Below are 19,288 nucleotides of genomic sequence, written 5' to 3' on the forward strand. Positions count from 1 at the left end.
GTGCGCGTCGCCCAGCTCGCCCAAGTTGTGCTATGGCAAGCTCGCGGTATGCGAAGTACTGCTCGTGGAAGCCTGTCCGAGCAAATCGACGACGATGCCAAGATGCATTATTTTCCACACGACGACATGCAGCGCTAAACGTGGACCGAGTTCGTGCGCGGCGGCGGCCGCTAGAACTGTCGCCCAAGCCAGCGGGCTCGGGGTTGCACAGGTCACCTTGGGTGTTGGGAACTTTAGTCTTAGTATAGTTGGTATCGTGGCGACTATTTGATCGCTGGTATCTGTACAGCTGCGAATGACCATCCCTTACACAACTTTTCACCACACTATCATCCCCTTTTTCGCATATGGAGCTTTATTTTGGCAATAATCTCCGTTTCAGCGGTCGGTGACCAAGACATCTGCCGCGGCCTATTTTGATTCTAGCGCGCAGGTGGCGCCATCTTTCGGCCGCTCGCCGCACCGGCAGTGCTGAGTCGGAGCGCCGAACCTCCGCTTCCGGTCAGCGTATGCTTACCATCGCGGCAAATATCTGAACGCCACTTTTAAATTCAGCGCTGATAACAACCCCTAGCACAATTTTTCAACACACTCACATCTACTTTCTCGCATGTGGAACTTCTTTTTCGCGATCAGATTGATTAGAAGAGTGGCGACAAGCTGTTGCTATCACGGTCTGCGCCGGTTCGAGCCGCAGTGATATTAAACAACGGACGACGGCGAAGACATCGCCGGCCTAATCGCCTGGCCAAATAAAGTTGTTCTGTCTGTCGGGTGGCAGCGACTCATCCGAGTCTGACGATTCAGACGACATGTCGACTGCGCGGGCGAGGGTGGACCATGTGCAATCGTAGCAGACGATGCGGCGAACGCATGGAGGAAAGAAAAACGTCCCTGACGTCACGGGTGAGACCGTGACGTAAGGCTGGCCCGCTTGCAGGCTGGCCTTCGAACGGCCATTTTCCCGCGCGGCGACCAAATTTGAAATTGGTTGCAATAAACGTGCTATAATTCTGTGTTGGCGGTTGACGGCTTTCGGTTCGATTTTCGTAATTACTGGGCCAATAGGTATTCTTTACAGCATAAAAACTGAAAGCGAGAAATTTCGTGTCAGTACTCCTTTAATGACCAACGGTTATCCTGCCTTCGCATTATATGTCCTGCCCACGTCCATTTCTTTTAATTTGTACTAATAATAAGTGCTTAACACGCGTTTGTTCCCTGACCCACTCCACTCTCTTCTTGTCCCTTAATGTTGCACCTATCATCTTCCCTTCCATTGCACGCTCAGTCGTCCTCAATTGAAGTTGAACCCTCTTAGTGAGCCTCCAAGTTTCTGCCCTGTAGGCGAGTATCGGTAAGATGCAGCTGTCATACACTTTCTTACACTTACTCATACTCAACTCAAACTTGGGTGTGATACTGAGTGAGCACAGGCACAGACTCAGAATAAGAGTCTGATGACAAGTGCAGGCATTGATGAACATGTGATCCCTGAAAAGCAAGCAATCACTTGTTTGAATACTCACAAGTACTCACTCAAACTCATGAGTACTCACGCAAACTCAGTCACGAATACTTACTCAAACTCACGAGTACTCACGCAAACTCGCTCACGAGTACTTACTCAAACTCATGAGTACTCATGCAAACTCACTCATGAGTACTTACTGAAACTCATGAGTACTCACGCAAACTCACTCACGAGTACTTACTCAAACTCATGAGTACTCACGCAAACTTATTCACGAGTACTTACTCGCCCGTGAGTACACACTCGCAGTTAAGCACACACTCAAGTGTACACTCACCCAGAACTTGCCACGCATTCACTCAGGCACCGAACACACTGAAACAAGGTTTTATTACAAAAGTTAAACCCTTCCTCCCAATTCTGTCAACCATCAGCTCTGCACTTTCTAAAAAAAAGAAACACGCATGCACACACATTCAGTCCATGTCTGCTCTTTTAACGAGGCTGAATAATTTGCACCTCTTTCTTTTGTTGGTCGAGTCACACACGACACGAAGTCTTCAGCCAGGCTACAACACTGTTGCGAGACACAAGCCCACACTGAAGACAAAACGCTGCAAGACACACGACTCGGCTTGCGTTGGCTAAAAAGAGAGATGAAGGTTGGTAGGTCACTACACAAACACAGCCCCTAGTAGATGGATGCTTGCAGGTCAGGGTACGCACTTCGGGGTGCAGTCAACGTGCCAAGTCTTCTAGCTTTTCCCCAGAACAATCAACTGAAAACGGACACGCCCCATCTAAAATAAGCGCAAAGCAAAATGGATTCGAAGAATTTGTTCGATACCTTGACATTTAGCCACCTGACGTATAAAGCTCTGCTAGCATTTTCAATGGTTCGTCCATTTTTGCAGGCTGCCCAGAACGAATTTTTCTCAAGGTATGTCAACAATTGCCCGGTAAAGCCCAGCTCAGGCTTCACCTTTACGCCTTTTCTCGTGATCTGACAAAGGTGATTCCGTAATGTAAACGTCAGCACAGCAATGTTGTAGCAAGATGCAAATCCAAACGCCAGAGCCACCATACAACGAGGTGTTTATCCTTCTTTTGTGAAGACCTCTTCTTAACCCCGCGTACCTATTATAGAAGAATCCAGGTACAATCGGCATCTCCTGTCTCGAGATAATCAATCCACAGATAATCTGATACTAGATTATCAGAATATTTAAACATGTTGCAAGCCTTTTTCTTTTTATAGTGAGAAGCTGGCCTTAGCAGTGACGTTTACTGGCATTGCTGAAGACACAGACAGCAAAAGCTGGAGGGGAATAGGTATTGCGATGGATCTGCGTCACAGCTCCCAGGATATACACTTTGCTGCGCTGTTTCTTTTTTAAGTGACCTGGCCAGGGCCCATGAATGAAGACACGCATACTTAAGCTAACAGTCAGCACTTGTAAAAAAGAAGAGGGACGCTTCTTCACCTAAAGTTTGTGAAGCACGTCGTTATTGAGATGCTGATGTTGAACACAATGTGCCAGTATGAAACGAACACTGTGAATGTTTGACAGCCGTCGACACACAATAATCATCCATTTAGGAACGTGACTTACAACGGGATAAACAAAACTTCACGAAACATTTTCAGGCCTGAAACTGTTGAAAGACAAGAGAGTTTCTCTCCCCGACACGCACACGGTCGTTTTGAAAAATGTGCTCACTGTTACAAAAAGACTACCAAACGTGGCTGACAATCTGTGAGGGTCGTTAGGCATGAGGAAAGGGACGTTACTGTGCATTATAAAAAGAAACGATTCTCAAGCGATGTGAAGTCGAGTCGAAAACAACATGCCATGAGCTGTCGAAAAGAGCTGGGAAGCAGTACTGCTTCCAGACGAAGGACTGACAAACCCAGGAAAGGGTCACCCAATGTTTTGCCTGCTTCTTAAAAGTACTCTCAAAACATTGCTCAAGGGAGGGGGTGAATTATTACAGTTGACGTACAGATAGCACTGCGTGTGAACCACATTTCCAGGGAACATGATGTCCAAATTCAAAAGCTGAGATGTGATTGGTGAGCCGATTTCTCGTTTCCCCGACTGAAATTTTTGTCGGACATCGCACACTTTCCGCGATTTCGTTCTGCCATTTTTTTCCTTCAAGGTTGGCAAGCGAGGGAAGGACACGTTGTGAGAGAAGGTGTGGCCAGAAGTGATGAGCTCTCCTCTGACAGTGATACACGGAAGGATAAGTATGTCGAGCACAAACACCAACGAAGGTCTCTCTTAAGAACACCAACGCGATAAGTCAGCACCACCGCTCGGCTGCCTTTACAAACGCCGCTGCCACAAGGTCCTCGAGATATGCGTTTTGACTCCTTGAACACCAACGCTCGCAAATGGCTGGGGACACAGCGGAACCTCTAAAATGTCTGCCGACTCGTAGCAACATGACGACGATTACAGCACACAGTCCTGATACGATGACGTTACAACAGATTTAGGTAGTACAAAAATAACAAAGCTGCTAGAAAACACTTAGTCTAGTAAATCACCCATCTTGGTAATGCGCCCATTTCGTTAAATGTCCTCCGCTTGGGCAGTGCTAAGAAAAACAAAAATCATAATAATAATACGCTTGAGTACAGCAACCGCGGTGCACATCGCTAAACATGCCACCTTTTAAAATGTTCCCGGCGCAAACCTTTTCACTCAAACACAGTGCCTAAAAGAGTAAACAAACCAAAAAGAATGAAACACACACACGCGAAACACAGTTCTCGCGCACCACGCATCTTGAAGATTGTTCGCAGGGCCTGTCCGCTTCCTCACCGGAACGCAGATAATGTCAGCCAGCACTTTGAAAAATTAAACAAAACAAAACACCTTGGGGGAAAAACAAAGGTGGACAAACACAAACGCGATCGAAGTAAAAAAAAGGAACGCACACACTGTGCCTGCCGCAACTGTCCAGTAGGCTTGCTTGCGGCGCACACACACGCACATTCGTTCTCGCGGACACTTGGGACCCTTTAGAGTCGTTCTCCGCGGCAAAAGTCAATTGTGAGATACGCCGACTTCCACTGCGACTTGGTTGGCTCACTGATGTCCGGGCACAGTGCACCCAACATTGCAGTGATCTTGAAGCACAAAAACGAATGTCCTTTTTCGTAACATCGCCTTGCGAAGGGCAACGTAGCACTGAAGAAGGCCGGACCATGTACTGACGCCACCGCAGCATTTTATATTTATATGTGTGTTTAGAGAGAGTGGGAGAGAGAGAGAGGGAGAGAGTGGAGAAATAACCAGTGAGGTTGCGTCCTAGGCTTGGCGCTGACCGCCGCAAATGCCAGTCAGGTACCTCCAATGTGCCATAAATGCGACTTTGCCTTATTCGGCACTCGTGAAATCGAAAATTTGGTGACATTAAGCGATTAGCTCAACATACCTTTGCCTTCAACACTGCAGCACACCTATGGATTGCTGCTTATGTTGAGAAAAGAGATCCGAGCGCTCCGACCGCTCGAGCGGAATAGGGAGTGAACTGGTAAAGGGCCAAGTCAAGCATGTGTTCAGGGCATCGCCGTGGTGGCAAAAGCAGCTTGGTACGCTGATACGACTCAGGCCTGTACACGGACAGTACAACTGGGCACTTCCTTTTGTCTAACCAGGCTCTGGTTACAGGGGACCGCAAACAGTACCCGCCAATTGTTATTACCGCCGTTCATGGTCACCGTTTAGAACGAAATGGCATAAGAACAAAGAGATCCTACAGCAACGCCATCCTAAGGGGGAAGGATGTGGCAAAAGGTGAAAACAAAATGAGAGAGGCACACACGCTGTCTGCCGGGTGCCTGCAATTCGCAAAAAAAGAAAATGAGGAAAGTGTAAGACACAAAAGAAAGCCGCTGTGTAGAAACCAGCTGCAAATTTATTCACCTTATCTAAGCTGCACGTCACGTTCTGATTGGCAGTAGAGAGCTGATAAGAAGCTACTGTATGGCAGTGCGTGTTTCATGGGGACTGCCAAGAAGGTCACCAGCCAACCCACTAAATGAAGTTCGTGTAGACAAGAGAATAAAAGTACTCCCACAAAACAAAGCCGAGCTAAAAACTAGGGTAAGACTGAAGCTGTAACGCGATTTGTGGTTACCAACTGGATTATCACCGAGATCTCAGAGTTAGAAAGTTATTGATAAGGTAAATATTCAGCAAAGAGTGCAGATGTTTCACTGAGAAGAAACAAGAATATGCAAAGACAGACAGATAAGGGTATTGAGCAAAAAAAAATATTCGAGCAACGTCTGAGATGTCAGAGAGACTTTCCTGCGATGAATCCCCAACTTTCTTGACCTCGTTGGAGCCTTTTAATTTATTGCTGCTTTGAAATTTCGATCAATATCTGCATGAAGAGCCATTAGAAAAGCGCCTTGTGCGATTGAGTAGCATCACTCCTGCGTCCGAAAAATGCGCTTGATGCCAAGGCACTCCAAAATAGCTGCGCCACTTCACACAACACCAACTTATTACAAGCCCGAATCTTTGCTAACAACATGCCCCTCAGTGTGGAAAAGAGACTCGAAAACTGGTTCTCCACACCTGCGAGTTAATCCCAAGAACTGGAATAATCATGCAAAAAACCTATTCTCAGTTAAGGACAGTGTGCAACACGCTTCAACATGCTTAATTAAACTCACCGCTCTATTTTCTGCTATCCACTAAAATACCGTTTTTCAGCAGCGAACCAAAAACCGAGATCGCAACTTGGAAACAATTAAAAGTATGGACACACGTACACGGAGGCACCCGAGCGGCAGTCACGTGACAACCAACGCCAGCCTCTTTCACGCAAGGGGAAACAGGCAGAAAGTGGGGTGGGGGGAATGTGGTCAGAGGAAGGGTGCAGTTGAGAACGGGACCGATCAAGCTCCCATCGCTGACAAACAAGAGCTCGACCGATGCGGGGAACGCTTTCGGCAGTGCTGCAGGGCGTCTCCCTCTCTCCGTTTCTGTTCTCCCCTCAGTAGACGGGTGCTGAGCCTTGAGAAGGGGTGGTGGGCCGCTGTCGTCAGTAGGCCATGGCGGCCTCCTTGTACTCGGAGCCCTCCATAGTGAAGAAGTCTTCCAGCTTCCACTGCAGCGTCTCGAAGGTGGGCCGCTTCATGGGGTCCTTGTGCCACGTCTCCAGCATGATCTCGTACAGCGCTGGCGGGCAGCCCGGAGGGCAGGGCATGCGGTAGCCGTGCTCCACCTGCAACGAAGGGGAGAGAGAAACGAGCGTTCCGCATTTTTTCCGGTCGGCAGACGCACTCCACAGTCCGGGCGGGCTGAGATTATTGTGCAGAACAAAAATTGTTAAACTTCAACCAACGCCACCTGTATAATCCTTGCCTAACGTGTGAGCGAAAAATGGCCGAACAGCCACTCTCCTGTTGGTCTCTCCTACCCTTTCCCGCTCCGTAGCCTTTGTACATGCTTTCACGTCCGCCAGCCAGCGACGCTTTTCGGAAACTATGCAAAATAGTTGACAGTTTCTCTAGCGTTCCCCAGGCGGCGCTCCAACGCCTTCGAGGCAAGCTGACACGCTGTAAAAATGGGTGCTGATGATTGATTGATTGTGGGGTTTAACGCGCCGACGCAACGCAGGCGATGAGGCGCGCCGTAGTGGAGGGCTCCGGATTAATTTTGACCACCTGGGGATCTTTAACGTGCGCCGAAATCTCGTACACACGGGCATTTTTGCTTTTCGCCTCCATCAGAAAAGCAGCCGCCGCGGCCGGGAATCGAACCCGCAACCTCGTGCAGAAATGGGTGCAGTGTTCGCGATTCGCGAGCAGTGATGTAAGGCGGAACGTCCGCTGGCGCACACCACATACCGGATGAGTGCCTGAGCTGAGCGTTCCTACCACTCCCATTGGAAAGTGGGCGACGCGTTAGGCAATGTTTATATAGGCGGCGTTGCTTCAACACTTATTAAGCCTAGTTGTCACAAGCGAAAGCTCCGTTTTGCTTGGTTTTGCAAAGGTTATGCACACGGCGTTTCACAAAAGTTAGGCTACCAGACGATTGCATTCAGACTGTCACTTGCACTGAAGCATACGCACTAGCGCCATGGCGAGAAACGCCGGCGAAGCAGCCATTAAACCCTTGCCTAGTCCTGTAGTACCAGATACCGTGGTACCCCAAGCGTGTGCAGCCATGTGACGCCTGTCTACAGGAGATCATGTGGCGTGACGTCACACCTGCCACACTTGCATTCCACCGGCTCAAGGTCATTGTGACGCGATGATTGACCTTGCGAGACATGCGGTAGTGGAGCTCTCGCCCTAAAAGGAAGCCAATGTCCCACCTGGTGCAGGACTTCGGCGTTGGTCATGCCCGGGTAAGGTATGCGGCCGTAGGTGACCAGCTCGGTCAGCAGGATGCCAAAGGACCACACGTCCGACTTGATGGAGAACTTGGAGTAGTTGGCTGCCTCGGGGGCCGTCCACTTGATGGGGAAGCGCGCACCCACTCGCGCCTCGTACTCGTCCTCTGCAGGAGAGAGCAGGCAAGGACGCCGTCGCGTCACACCATCCACTCAAACGTTGATGAACACCGTCTGCACCCTCTTTCAGTGCGTACATCAAATTATGAACCCGTGTACTATAGCCGATGTTCGAAGTTCCACAGGCTGGACTACAAGTTTGTAATCAGTAGCCGAAGTTCTGGGTTATAGCCCATGTGTAATCTACATTCTATCTACAGCCTGCGTTCTGAGCCCAATTTCCAAGCGTAGCCTGTGCGTAGTCCCACATTTAAGCTCTCTCAGCCAATTTACTGGAACAAGTTAACCGAGAAACCAATTTTTCACAGTGCTTCCGCCTGCGTAAGCGTTTTCCCAGAGCTGGGTGTTCTGTCCAGAAACGGAGGCATAAGTACGAATCTCCCAGTTCCATAACCTCTTGCTGCCACTACTCTCGACCACAGGGGAGAGAAAGGGAGATGCATGCAGGAAGAAAAAGACACTTGGATGAAGGTTTGGAGGAATGCGGAGGTATAGCCCCTGGAAGTTTGGCTAGTCTGCCGGCCTAGGCCTTTAGCGGGGTCCTTTTGGCGACGAAAGCCTCGCGCAGACAGCACACCAGTCAACTGCAGCGCCATCTTGGTATACCGGAACTCTAAAATCTAAATTGTTGTTTTGATAGCTTTTCCTGACTTTTTTTTTTTTTGCATCCGTTTTCGGGTATGAATAGATTTATTTAGGAATTTTTAAACTGTGAACAGCTGTTTACACATTCGATCACCTGCCGATAAAAATGCCTCAATGGCAAACGCGGTGCGTGCACTGCATGGCGCACTGAGAGGGCACTGCAGTCAACAGGAGTGCTGTTTTTCCCACATTTTCATCACTGCGGCAACACACCATTGTAATGCAAAACGGGCCGGACGGCAGACTATTCCAATTTTTAGGGACTGCAGTGGAGGGGTTCTTGTAATGTCCACCTGTGCTTTCTCCATCATTCCTTTGTCAAACTCATCGTTACTCACTATGTTTACCCCCTGCTCAAACGTGTTTGTGAGTATGCCCCAATCATAGCAAAAAAAAAAAAAATGGTGGGGGAGTGAACTTTGCAGTTATTAGTGCAGCAACCCAGACAGGTGCAACCTGACAGCCTTCGCGGAAAAAGACGCAAACGGGCCGACGCTCGCACGAGTGGAAAAAGAGCGCCAGGAGCGTCTCACAGATGATGAAGGAAGAGGCGGGGATGCTTAGGAGGAGCAGAAGGAGAAAGCGGGACACTCACGCCCACCTTTGATGAGACGCGCGAGGCCAAAGTCGGCGATCTTGACGACGTTGGCATCGCCAACGAGGATGTTTCGAGCGGCCAGGTCCCGGTGGATGTAGTTCTGGGCCTCGAGGTAGGCCATGCCCGCGGCGATCTGGGCGGCCATGTCGATGAGCTGCGGAAGCTGCAGGGAGCGGCCCTTGCCCTGGAGGAACTCGAGGAGCGAGCCGTGCTTCATGAGCTCCGTGATGATGTAGATGGGCTCCTCCAGGGTGCACACGGCGTACAGCTGCACCAGCTTCTGGTGGCGGAGCTTCTTCATGATCTGCGCCTCCGCCAGGAAGTCCTGCACTCGATGGAGGGACAAGTAGGAAAAGTCAGTGGCAAAAAATGGATGCGGGCAGCGAAAGACGGCAGTGGTTACAGATCTACGGGAGAGGCCTTCATCCTTCAGTGACCTTGATGATGACAGGGCAGTTCAGTTTTAGTTCGCACCAAAATCACATGCACCATCTGCTGGTGCCGCAAGTTCTTCATGGTCTGCATCTCCACCAGGAAGTTCCCTGCGACAACAGAGGAGCTGACTCTGCCGACCAGAAGGACCATTTGTCGCCCTTCTTTTGTCCTGTCCTCTACGACATCTCTAACAGTGCAGTTCGGTTGTCTTATGCAACAGCTGAGACTGAAATCACATGCACCAGCTCCTGGTCCCTCGCGGTCTGGACCTCTGCCAGGAAGTACTTCACAATGCAAACAGCATGGCTTAAATGTTAATGGCACCGTATTTACTCGCATAATGACCTCACGTTTTTCTTTTCCGAAAAACTGGTGCAAGGTTGTGGGTGCAATCCTTGTGCGGGGTAAAACTCCAAAGGAACAACCGGGTGCACTGGGGTAACTCTAGCTCCACCACAGGCAACTTGCTGAGGGTAGCATGGTGGTAAGGCACTCGACGTCTACTCTGGAGACCCAGGTTCCACTCCCGTACACACTCCTACATACCCACATTGAACTGGTCAACTTTGTAAAATTAATCTACAGCAAATCGCAACACCACAAATTGCAACACTTTTGTGAGTAGTTGTTACTTTTTTACAGTGTTAGCTGTTTCCTGTACAGGATGACAGCAACACTTTTTTTCGCACGATGGGCCGCTTACGGCTTTCGCCTTGAAAACAAGCGCAGGGAAAGAAAGCAGAGAAGTGGGGGGAGTTCTTGCCTTGGGGTCCATGGTGCCGGGCTTGAGCGTCTTGATGGCCACGGGCGTGGTGTTGTTCCACAGGCCCTCCCAGACCTCGCCGAACTGGCCCTGGCCCAGCTTGCGTACAAACTTGAGCGAGCTGCGCTCAATCTCCCACTGGTCGCGCGTGGAGTGCGACAGGCCGCTCGTCATGGGCTTCTCCACCTGCGAGAAGTGGGGAGAGAGCTCGTCTCGTGAGAACTCGAGTCATTTGGGCTAATCTCAACTCACTCGAGGAGCGTCCAAGTTGAAATCGGCTAGCTTGCGTGTGGTACACGACTAAATGCATCACTTGCACTTCGCTGAATCACTCTTCAAGCGAAAACTTGTTGGTGCCGAGTTAGGACAACTTCAGCATTACGACGTTTAGGTTGAGTTTACTTCTAGTGATAAACCTGGTGGTCATACGGAATGTGTTTGCATTACTTGTACCGTCACTGGTTCTCATACACACTGCAACACGGGGCCCCCTTTCCCTTTTACCTTACTTCTACCCTATTTCTACCCTACCCTACCCTACTTTTGTTACAGCTGAGTTGGCTGTAACTGGCCTAAACACTCTTTAACGTGTTTGTGTGTGAGGCAAGTTGCTCAATAACCGAATTCCAGCACAACCTAAGGCTTGACCACCCTTTGTAAAATGCCTGCACTCTGAAACTCTCCAAGTGATGTGGGGAGCTAGAGCTAAGCGAAAACACAGACTCAGCAATATGTACAGCCCATTAACGCATCCTCAGTTATGTTTTCCTGGTAGTTATTTGACCAAAGCTCTTGGCCAGTTGTAACTCTCTATTTTAGGATTCAAGTGCTAATACGTTTTAGGTTGAGTTTACTTCTAGCGATTGTACAATTGTAGACTTACTTTTTTTTACAAGGACGTTGTCTAAGCAGGATGTCAACAAGGCTCTACTCTACTCATCCTAGTGAGTCATACAGGTCACACATGGGTTAGAACATCTTGATGCGTTTTTCAGAGCAAATAGTTTTACTAATGGCATAAACATCACAAATTGCATGCAGTTAGCTACACATAGTGCACACTCAAAAGACGGGCTGCTGACCGGCGTTGGAGTGTTTATCACATACGTCTGACAGCAACTTGAGCAAAATCATCCCCACGAACCAGCCACCAGGTGGGACCATTTTTATATGCAAGTTGCCTCGAGAAGAAATTTTTTACAGAACTTTTCTTGGATATACGCATTAACAATTCTAAAAACTGGAATTCGTGGTCCCACACGACTTTACTAACTTAACCCTCCACCCCGAATATCCAATACCATCCTATAATCAGTACACAGCTGAAAATTTTGCAACCGCTCGAAGTTACCCTGTAAAGTTAAAGCTTTGGGTCTCGTCACAGCTACGAACAGTCAGCACAACAAAGTTTTCCGTTCAAATGGGATTGTTGCATTATTCTAGAGACTATAGGCAGCTTGAGGCAGAATGAGGGCCATAGGAGGGCCAGAAATAATAGTAATGGGCTGGCTAGAATCCTCCAGAAAGGAACTGGAGAGAAAAGCAGTGAGCAGTGCACAAAGAGAAGTGCTCAAAGAGAGGTGCTGTAGAATGTCACGAAAACCTATCGTGCAAAGTACTAATCCAACGAGCATCATTACCAAGCCATTAATGTGGGATACTGCAAGCACTAGTGCCATACTTTTCTTCAAGTGACTGCTAGTCACTACGAAATGGCTGCAAACCCCACAAAACTTCCTCGGAACCTCCAAGAAGCTGCGAGAAAATTTCACCACGCAAGAACATTTACACCCGGATGTGGTCTGTGTCACGACCGAGTAAGTGGGCTCAGCATTTTCCACAGCTTCAGTTTTTTTTCAGGTCTGTACTAGAATGAAAGTAACAGCTGACAACTACTGCTTACTGGCTTCAGGTACGCCAAACTATAGCCTTCGGAGCGGCCAGTCCACTGCTCTCCAAAAAAGTAGTCCGGAAAAAGGAGCAAGTGTGAAGAAAGCGCCAAGCAGGGGTGTTCTTGGCAGGCCTCCAACGAATGCGGCGGTGAGGTTAGTAGTAGTGGCGAAAAGCGTGCCGCGAGGCGGCGGTGAGAGAGTCAGGTGCTTTGGGGGCCGTACACAAGCGACGTTAACTCCATGCAGGCTGGAGAAAAAGGCCTGCCCGCATGCGCAAAGCGCAAAAAGGACAACAAACGGGCCTGAAAGCCAATCGTAAGTTCAAAGACTACCTGTAAGACGCCTCGATAGAGGGTCCCCTGTTTGGAAGGAGAGAGGGGGAGAGAGACAGAGAAAGGGAGAGGGAATGAGCAAGAGACGCGAGAGAAGGCACATGACGGAGAGAGCACAGTTTTCTCCCATAATCTCAAAAACTCCACAGAACCGGTGCAGCTTCATCATTCACACATAGCCATACACTTACACCTTCATGGTCCTACAGCTGATTGCAAATGAGGAAGTACTAACACAGCGTGCGCTTTGCAGATCCACAAACACCACCACCCAAATGTCGCACCATTTTCTTCTAAAATTTGCTACTTGGTAGGCATTGGTGTTAGAAGGCATTTGCAACCGCTTTCTTCTGAACTAAAAATCATCTCCAGCTCTGCCATAAATACGGTGATTTAGCAATGCGCTTGGCTAACACTCAGCAAAGCTGAACTACGAGGGCATGAATGAATCTGGATTTCCTTCGTGGGCTGATGTCATTGCCCCATTCATTGCAAATAATGATTAAGGATATCTCGGGTGCGGTGCTAAATTCACAATTTTTGAAAGCTATTCAAAACTGGTTCACAGCAGACCTTGACTGCCGTTACAGAAATGGTACATTACCCCAAAGCACCAATACGTACTGCCCCAACAAGATTACACCAACACCAATATCGAATTTTCGAAGCATACATAAAGGACTACAGACCTCGCCAGGCAACCAAACACTGCCCTTTTGATAAAAAAAAAAAGATACCTTTAATATTTACTCTCTCTCTTTTGATTGGCCCATGGTTGCTCATCAAGGGTTCTCATCATGCACACATCCAACTGATTTCCATGACACATGTCCTTGTCGGACCTGCATCAGGCCATCACAGGACATAGTGGGCCACATAATAAGACCACATAATAAGACCACACAATGAGACCACATAATGAGACCACAAAATGGGACCACATAACAGGACCACAATGCAGCCACATAATGTGGCCACATAATGGGACCATACAATGGGACCACATAACCGGATCACAGTGAGGTCACATAATGGGACCACATAACAGGACCACAAACCACATAATTGAGCCACATAATGCTGTCAAGGCTTCAGGACTCCAAATGCCAGTTGTACACCCGCCTCGCTCAAGAACACCCCCACGTGCGCGCTGCCACGGAAGGGCGCAAGAAACCGACCTGGACGCAGGGCTTGCGCAGGTTGACGCAGAGTCCGTCGGCCTCGTTGCCGTAGTGGTCCACCAGCTCCAGCAGTGTGCGGAAGGTAGTCCGCCGGGCAATGAAGAACCCGCCTTCATCCAGCTGCCGGATGCGGTAGTGCTTGACCGTGTCGCCATCACGCACTGAGAGACAATGAGGCGGAGACAAGCTCACACTTTCCGCACAAAACAAAACAAGTCTATAGGCAAGAATGAACCTTAAGCGTCCAAATTCACTTCACAGTACAAACAGAGTCTCTATAACAAAATCCTTTACTTCCTATGGATTCACAGGAGAAAACTGGAAGCATTAGCAGCCAAACTGCCAACTGTTCTGTTCGCGCAGGAGACAATATTTGTCATCTGCTATGGTAGGGCACATGCCACTGTTTGTTATGTTGAGCTTATATGGCTGTGTTTTGGTTTCGTCATGCCACATACTTCTGCTTTTAATTAACAGTGTGTGAAATATTTGCAACCAAACATCTTCCTGTTCGATTTGGTGAACACATAAAATAATGCATATTCTAAAACTATGAAAAACTACCAAATAGCATTCAAATATTAGCGAGTAGGTTCCAAATAGTTCCCAAATACTCAGTGTGATGCGACAAAATATTCTTCTAAAACTACTTTAAGAATGGACCCATTATGACGCCATACGACTTACCATTACCACCAAAATGCGTGGAATAGATGTCGTAATGAGTTGACGTAATAGATCACGTAATTCAGTTGTTCCACCATGATCATCAGTCATCATCACCATCACCAGCCTATCTACGCCCACTGCAGGGCAAAGGCCTCTCCCATTATTCTCCAATTACCTCTGTCTTGTGCCAACTGTGTCCAATTTATCCCCGCAAACTTCTTGATCTCATCTGCCCATCTAACTTTCTGCCGCCCCCTGCAACGCTTGCCTTCTCTAGGGATCCACTCTGTTACCCTTAATGACCAGCGGTTATCTTGCCTTCGCATTACATGCCCTGCCCACGTCCATTTCTTCTTCTTAATTTCTACTAATATGTCTTTAACACCAGTTTGCTCTCTGACCCACTCCGCTCTCTTCTTGTCCCTTAATGTTACACCTATCATTTTCCGCTCCATTGCCCGCTGAGTCATTCTCAATTTAAGTTGAACCCTCTTAGTGAGCCTCCAAGTTTCTGCCCCGTAGGTGAGTACCGGTAAGATGCAGCTGTCATACACTTTCTTCGTCAGCGACAATGGTAGGCTGCTATTCATTATCTGAGAATGTCTGCCATATGCACCCCACCCCATTCTGATCCTTCTAATTATCTCTGCCTCATGGTTGGGATCTGGGGTCACAACTTGGCCTAAGTAGATATATTCGCTTACCACTTCCACTGCCTCGCCACCTATCTCAAACTGCTGTGCTGTCCCGAGGTTATTGATCATTACTTTAGTTTTCTGCATATTAATTTTCAGGCCCACGGTTCTACTCTGTTCGCCCAGTGCGGAAAGCATGCTTTGCAATTCGTCCCCCGAGTTACTTAGCAAGGCAATGTCATCAGTAGTGGAAGTTTATGCATTGCCTTTTGAGTATCAAGTACCAAGCTTCCATAATTTCAAAATTTAAACTTACCAATTTAAACCACAGTCTGGCGCAGAGTCTCTTGTCGCATTCTTTAGGAGGCTGACAAGTGTGTTGTGTTCCCGCACTTTTGAGACTCAACACTCACAATGTTCCTCATAACATGCCCTGTCTCTGCCATACTCATTATCTAAAACGTCATGATGTGTTCTCAACTACGTGTATGTGTGCTTATACTTGACATTTTGCTTCTACACAGTCTACAAAGCCAAGATGTTAGTTTATTCGTAAGGTAAGTGCCAATTATCATCAATTACTCTTATACACTTTCCAAGCTCCGGCTAACTTTTTTGTTCAAGTTATGGTAACATACTGAACTAGGCTCGCCTCGGTCAATTTTTTTCCGCGCAAGGTTTTGAATTGATGCAATGTTGTTTTTTGCTGGTGCTTTTAAGAAGCACCAAAAAATTAGTCCAGCCACATGTTTGTTAAGTACAGAGCACTTCAGGGGCATGGCTTGTCGGCGCAGCTCGTCCTGGGTCACGGTATCTAGCCACTGTAGTCAAGCGGCATCACACACCCAAACAGAGGCTTCAATAAGATCATTGATTCCCCTGGTTGAGATTGAACCTGAGTCCCTCGCATTACAAAGCCAATGTCAATCCCACTGCGCCACAGAGACACACGTTACTCATATGCCAAGCGTTGGGTGTGATCTTTGCGCTGCGCCGTTGCCACGAGACAGCCGTTGCTAGGCCGCAAATAAGCTCACAACAGTATAAAATAAAAACAATCATGAATTAACCCATAAATAACATCCAAAATAATGACAACTCAATCCAGTGTCTCTTTATAGGCTTTTTAGCGGTTGCGGCGCCCTCCCTTGGCTATATTCGGTATCAACGCCAGGCTGACACTGAAACCAGTCAAGAGAGGGCGCTACAGCCCCCCTGGCAAATTGCTGCTCCTCACTTGACAGATTTCACGTTGAGTGGAACTGCTTTAATTTTTTAACAGCGGAGCTGTTTAAACCAGCCGTAAGTTGTCTGATGCAAACAGGAAACCTCCAATTGGAAAGAACAAAACACTTTAGGCGGTGGGAATCGAACCTGAGTCCCTTGCCTTAAGAAACCGGCATCTATCCAACTGAGCCATCATCGCATTCCGGGCACACAGCACCATTTACTTTAAGAGTTATTCGTAGTGCTGTCTTTGTACAGTAAGGTCTCCGACGAAGGGAGAGGAGCCGCCAGCTCTGCCGTTTCTCCAGTCTTGCACTACTAGTGCAAGCTGCACCAATTTGTTTTTCTATACTTCTTTAATGATCTGTATAAACTGGCAAAGTGTTACGCAGCAGTGCATCCTGTGAAGCTACTCACAAAATAGTTTCGTCAATAAAAGCGCTTTTTAGACAAGCCACAGGCTAAGAGACAGTACTGTTGAAACGCACTCTAAACAGTGCGTATTTGATGGTCGGAGCCAGGTTGGCCGAATAAACACAACTCTTTCAAGACGCACAGTCCATAGCATGTGCGCAAGACTGCCGCTCATGAGGTTGTAAGACTGATGCCATTCCCCACTCAGCTCTGTGAGGGGACAATGACCCGCTACACTTTCTCATGATAATTATGGTCATGACCACGTTCCTTGCTGACAATGTGAATCATGACATACACATGCAAGTCATGTCTCGATGCCAGGCATATATCGCGTTTACTCACGCCCCATGACACTCCGTTTCCAAGTCACTGCAGACCGGGCACTTCCTGTAACACCTAGAGTGGTTAGCTTTGAACACTGCCGCAATCTTTCTGATCAACTGCGAATAAGAGCTTGCTGCTTACCCTCTGTGGCCTAGCGGGTGGCATCGCGGCTTCTTAACACTGATATCCTGAGTACGAGCCCCCGAAACTTCACCGTCTCATTTTATTTCTGAGATTTCTTTATTGGAAAAATATTCCCTTAGATCAGTTGTATGCATTACTTTCGCAAATAAGGGCGCCTTAGTATTTTTAGGTCGGTTTAGATGAGAAGAGGAGCCTATCACCATGCCTAATTGAAGTTCTGCATCGCACCAGAAATTCCCGTTCCACACTGACTTGGAAGCAGAACGTTGCTACGCCCCTAGCCACTGTACAGAGCGGGAAAGAGAGGGGGCATCGCCCACTGACCTGAGAGAGAGAAATCGTTGCGTCGGCTCTCGCTGTCTCGCACCAGGAAGGCGCCGTGCTCATTCTCAGGCAGCAGCAGCTTCTTCTCCGCCTCGATGCGCTTGATCTTGCCAAAGTACCAGCTGCACAACATGAGAAAGACGGGAGAGAGAAAGGGCACAAGGCCCATTGTACACTGGTCCCACCACAAGCTGCCATTCGAGAAAATATAAATTGAGCAGGAGAAAAAAATTAAAACACGATGACTGCCATCTTTGGCGACCCCAGACTAGTTACAAGTGCTGTAGCAGTCGTGGGTGTGGTAAAGCGTTTGCGGCTATTGTGGAGGAGGCAACCACACGAGAAAGATGACACATGTTGCGAAAGCACAATAGACATTGCCTTCCCATTTGGCTCCGCTTGGACAATCTTATCGGTAGCAAAGACCAGACATCCAACCTTCGCAGCATTTGTAAAGCCTTTAGAATGTACATGCAATGTATCATTTATTTTGCGGATTTACAAACTCAAACTCTCAAGCTACCAGCAGCTATCAGGTTTTTCGATCTCAGCGCTTCAGTGGTCTACCACCAGGGGGATGTGATAAGGTTATAAAAGGTGACGCCATTTTGAATAAACTCTTTTAGGATTTCAACCTTCAACGAGCTCACGTCTCTTTCTGTCGAGCCCTTTAGGGCCGTCATCGTCGCGACACTCCACTATTCATATTTCGCAGTTAATAGGTCCTTTGGGCACGGGTTGACGTGCAGCAGGGAGAGGGCATGACACAGGTATGCGATGGCTTGATGTTAGGCCTAACATCATGAACCGGTACCCATAGTCCGACGTACAATACGTGTGACATTGCTTGGCGTGTCATAAGGCTCAGTCTTAAGGTTCCATAAAGTTAAGCACAAACATTGGATGTTAGGCCTAACGTCATGCTTTGACGTGTAACACCGTCAACCATTACTAGATTTTTAAAAAGCATGCCATGTATCGAGTATTGATTAATGTAGTAAAACATCACAGCATAATGCTAGGCCTAAGCTCTGGCGCATACAGGACTGTTGCTGCTGTTGACCTATCAAAGCGTTACACATTCACGGAGTGGATCATGCCCACATTATTAAATGGAAGACATAAAAGCAAGATGTTAGGCCTAATCTCCGGCGCAAGCCCAAGAGTCTAGCAAAGGGCTCACTGCACTCACTGTATTTCAAGCTGCGGGTAGCAGTTGACGTTGGAAGACCTCAAAGAGTAACTTTAGGCCAAAGCATGGGTGCATAACTGGCAGGTAAGTGTTACATTCACACAGAATAGACCGTACCTAAGTGGTGCACTGGCCAATGGTTTAAGAGAAGGTATGTATTAGCTGCTTTTGCACGATATCTTGCAGTTGACGGAGCACAACAGTCTGCAAATATATTTTTTAACTCTGCCAACACGAGGTATTAAATGAATATGATAAGCTCCAAATGCAAAGTTATGGCGGGCCACAATAGCTGCCTCAGTGCAGTAATAAGCACTTTAGTTTTAACGGCAATGCTGCACTTTCTTTAAAAAAAAAAAACCATCGAGAAGAACTGGTGAAAGCCTATCAAAACATGTGCTTTTCAGCAACCTCTCTTTTGCGTACTGTTTTTGAGAATAGACGATCACTTGATACCGTGCCCTGCCACGACAATTAGCCACAAGCAAGC

General features: G+C 47.9%; 1 protein-coding gene across 2 annotated transcripts in view; it reads right to left on the reverse strand.

Moving 5' to 3' along the window:
- Positions 1 to 1,845: 1,845 nt before the first annotated feature.
- The window catches only part of Src42a (Tyrosine-protein kinase Src42A), an 81,253-nt gene continuing 63,810 nt past the window's right edge, over positions 1,846 to 19,288 (reverse strand). The window contains exons 2-7 of one of the 2 annotated variants that reach the window (XM_077689833.1): positions 17,607 to 17,728; positions 13,864 to 14,027; positions 10,462 to 10,647; positions 9,267 to 9,588; positions 7,823 to 8,007; positions 1,846 to 6,724 (exon numbers count right to left, since the gene is read on the reverse strand). In XM_077689833.1, the coding sequence (XP_077545959.1) occupies positions 6,542 to 6,724; positions 7,823 to 8,007; positions 9,267 to 9,588; positions 10,462 to 10,647; positions 13,864 to 14,027; positions 17,607 to 17,728 (1,162 nt within the window). In that variant the 3' untranslated portion in view covers positions 1,846 to 6,541. Of the gene's footprint in view, positions 6,725 to 7,822; positions 8,008 to 9,260; positions 9,589 to 10,461; positions 10,648 to 13,863; positions 14,028 to 17,606; positions 17,729 to 19,288 lie in introns of both variants that reach the window. The other variant, XM_077689832.1, reaches the window with a different exon arrangement.

The sequence above is a fragment of the Haemaphysalis longicornis genome, unplaced genomic scaffold, assembly GCF_048455015.1.
Source record: "Haemaphysalis longicornis isolate Haplotype H1 unplaced genomic scaffold, Haemaphysalis longicornis Haplotype H1 scaffold_10, whole genome shotgun sequence".
Classification (NCBI taxonomy): Eukaryota; Metazoa; Arthropoda; class Arachnida; order Ixodida; family Ixodidae; genus Haemaphysalis; species Haemaphysalis longicornis.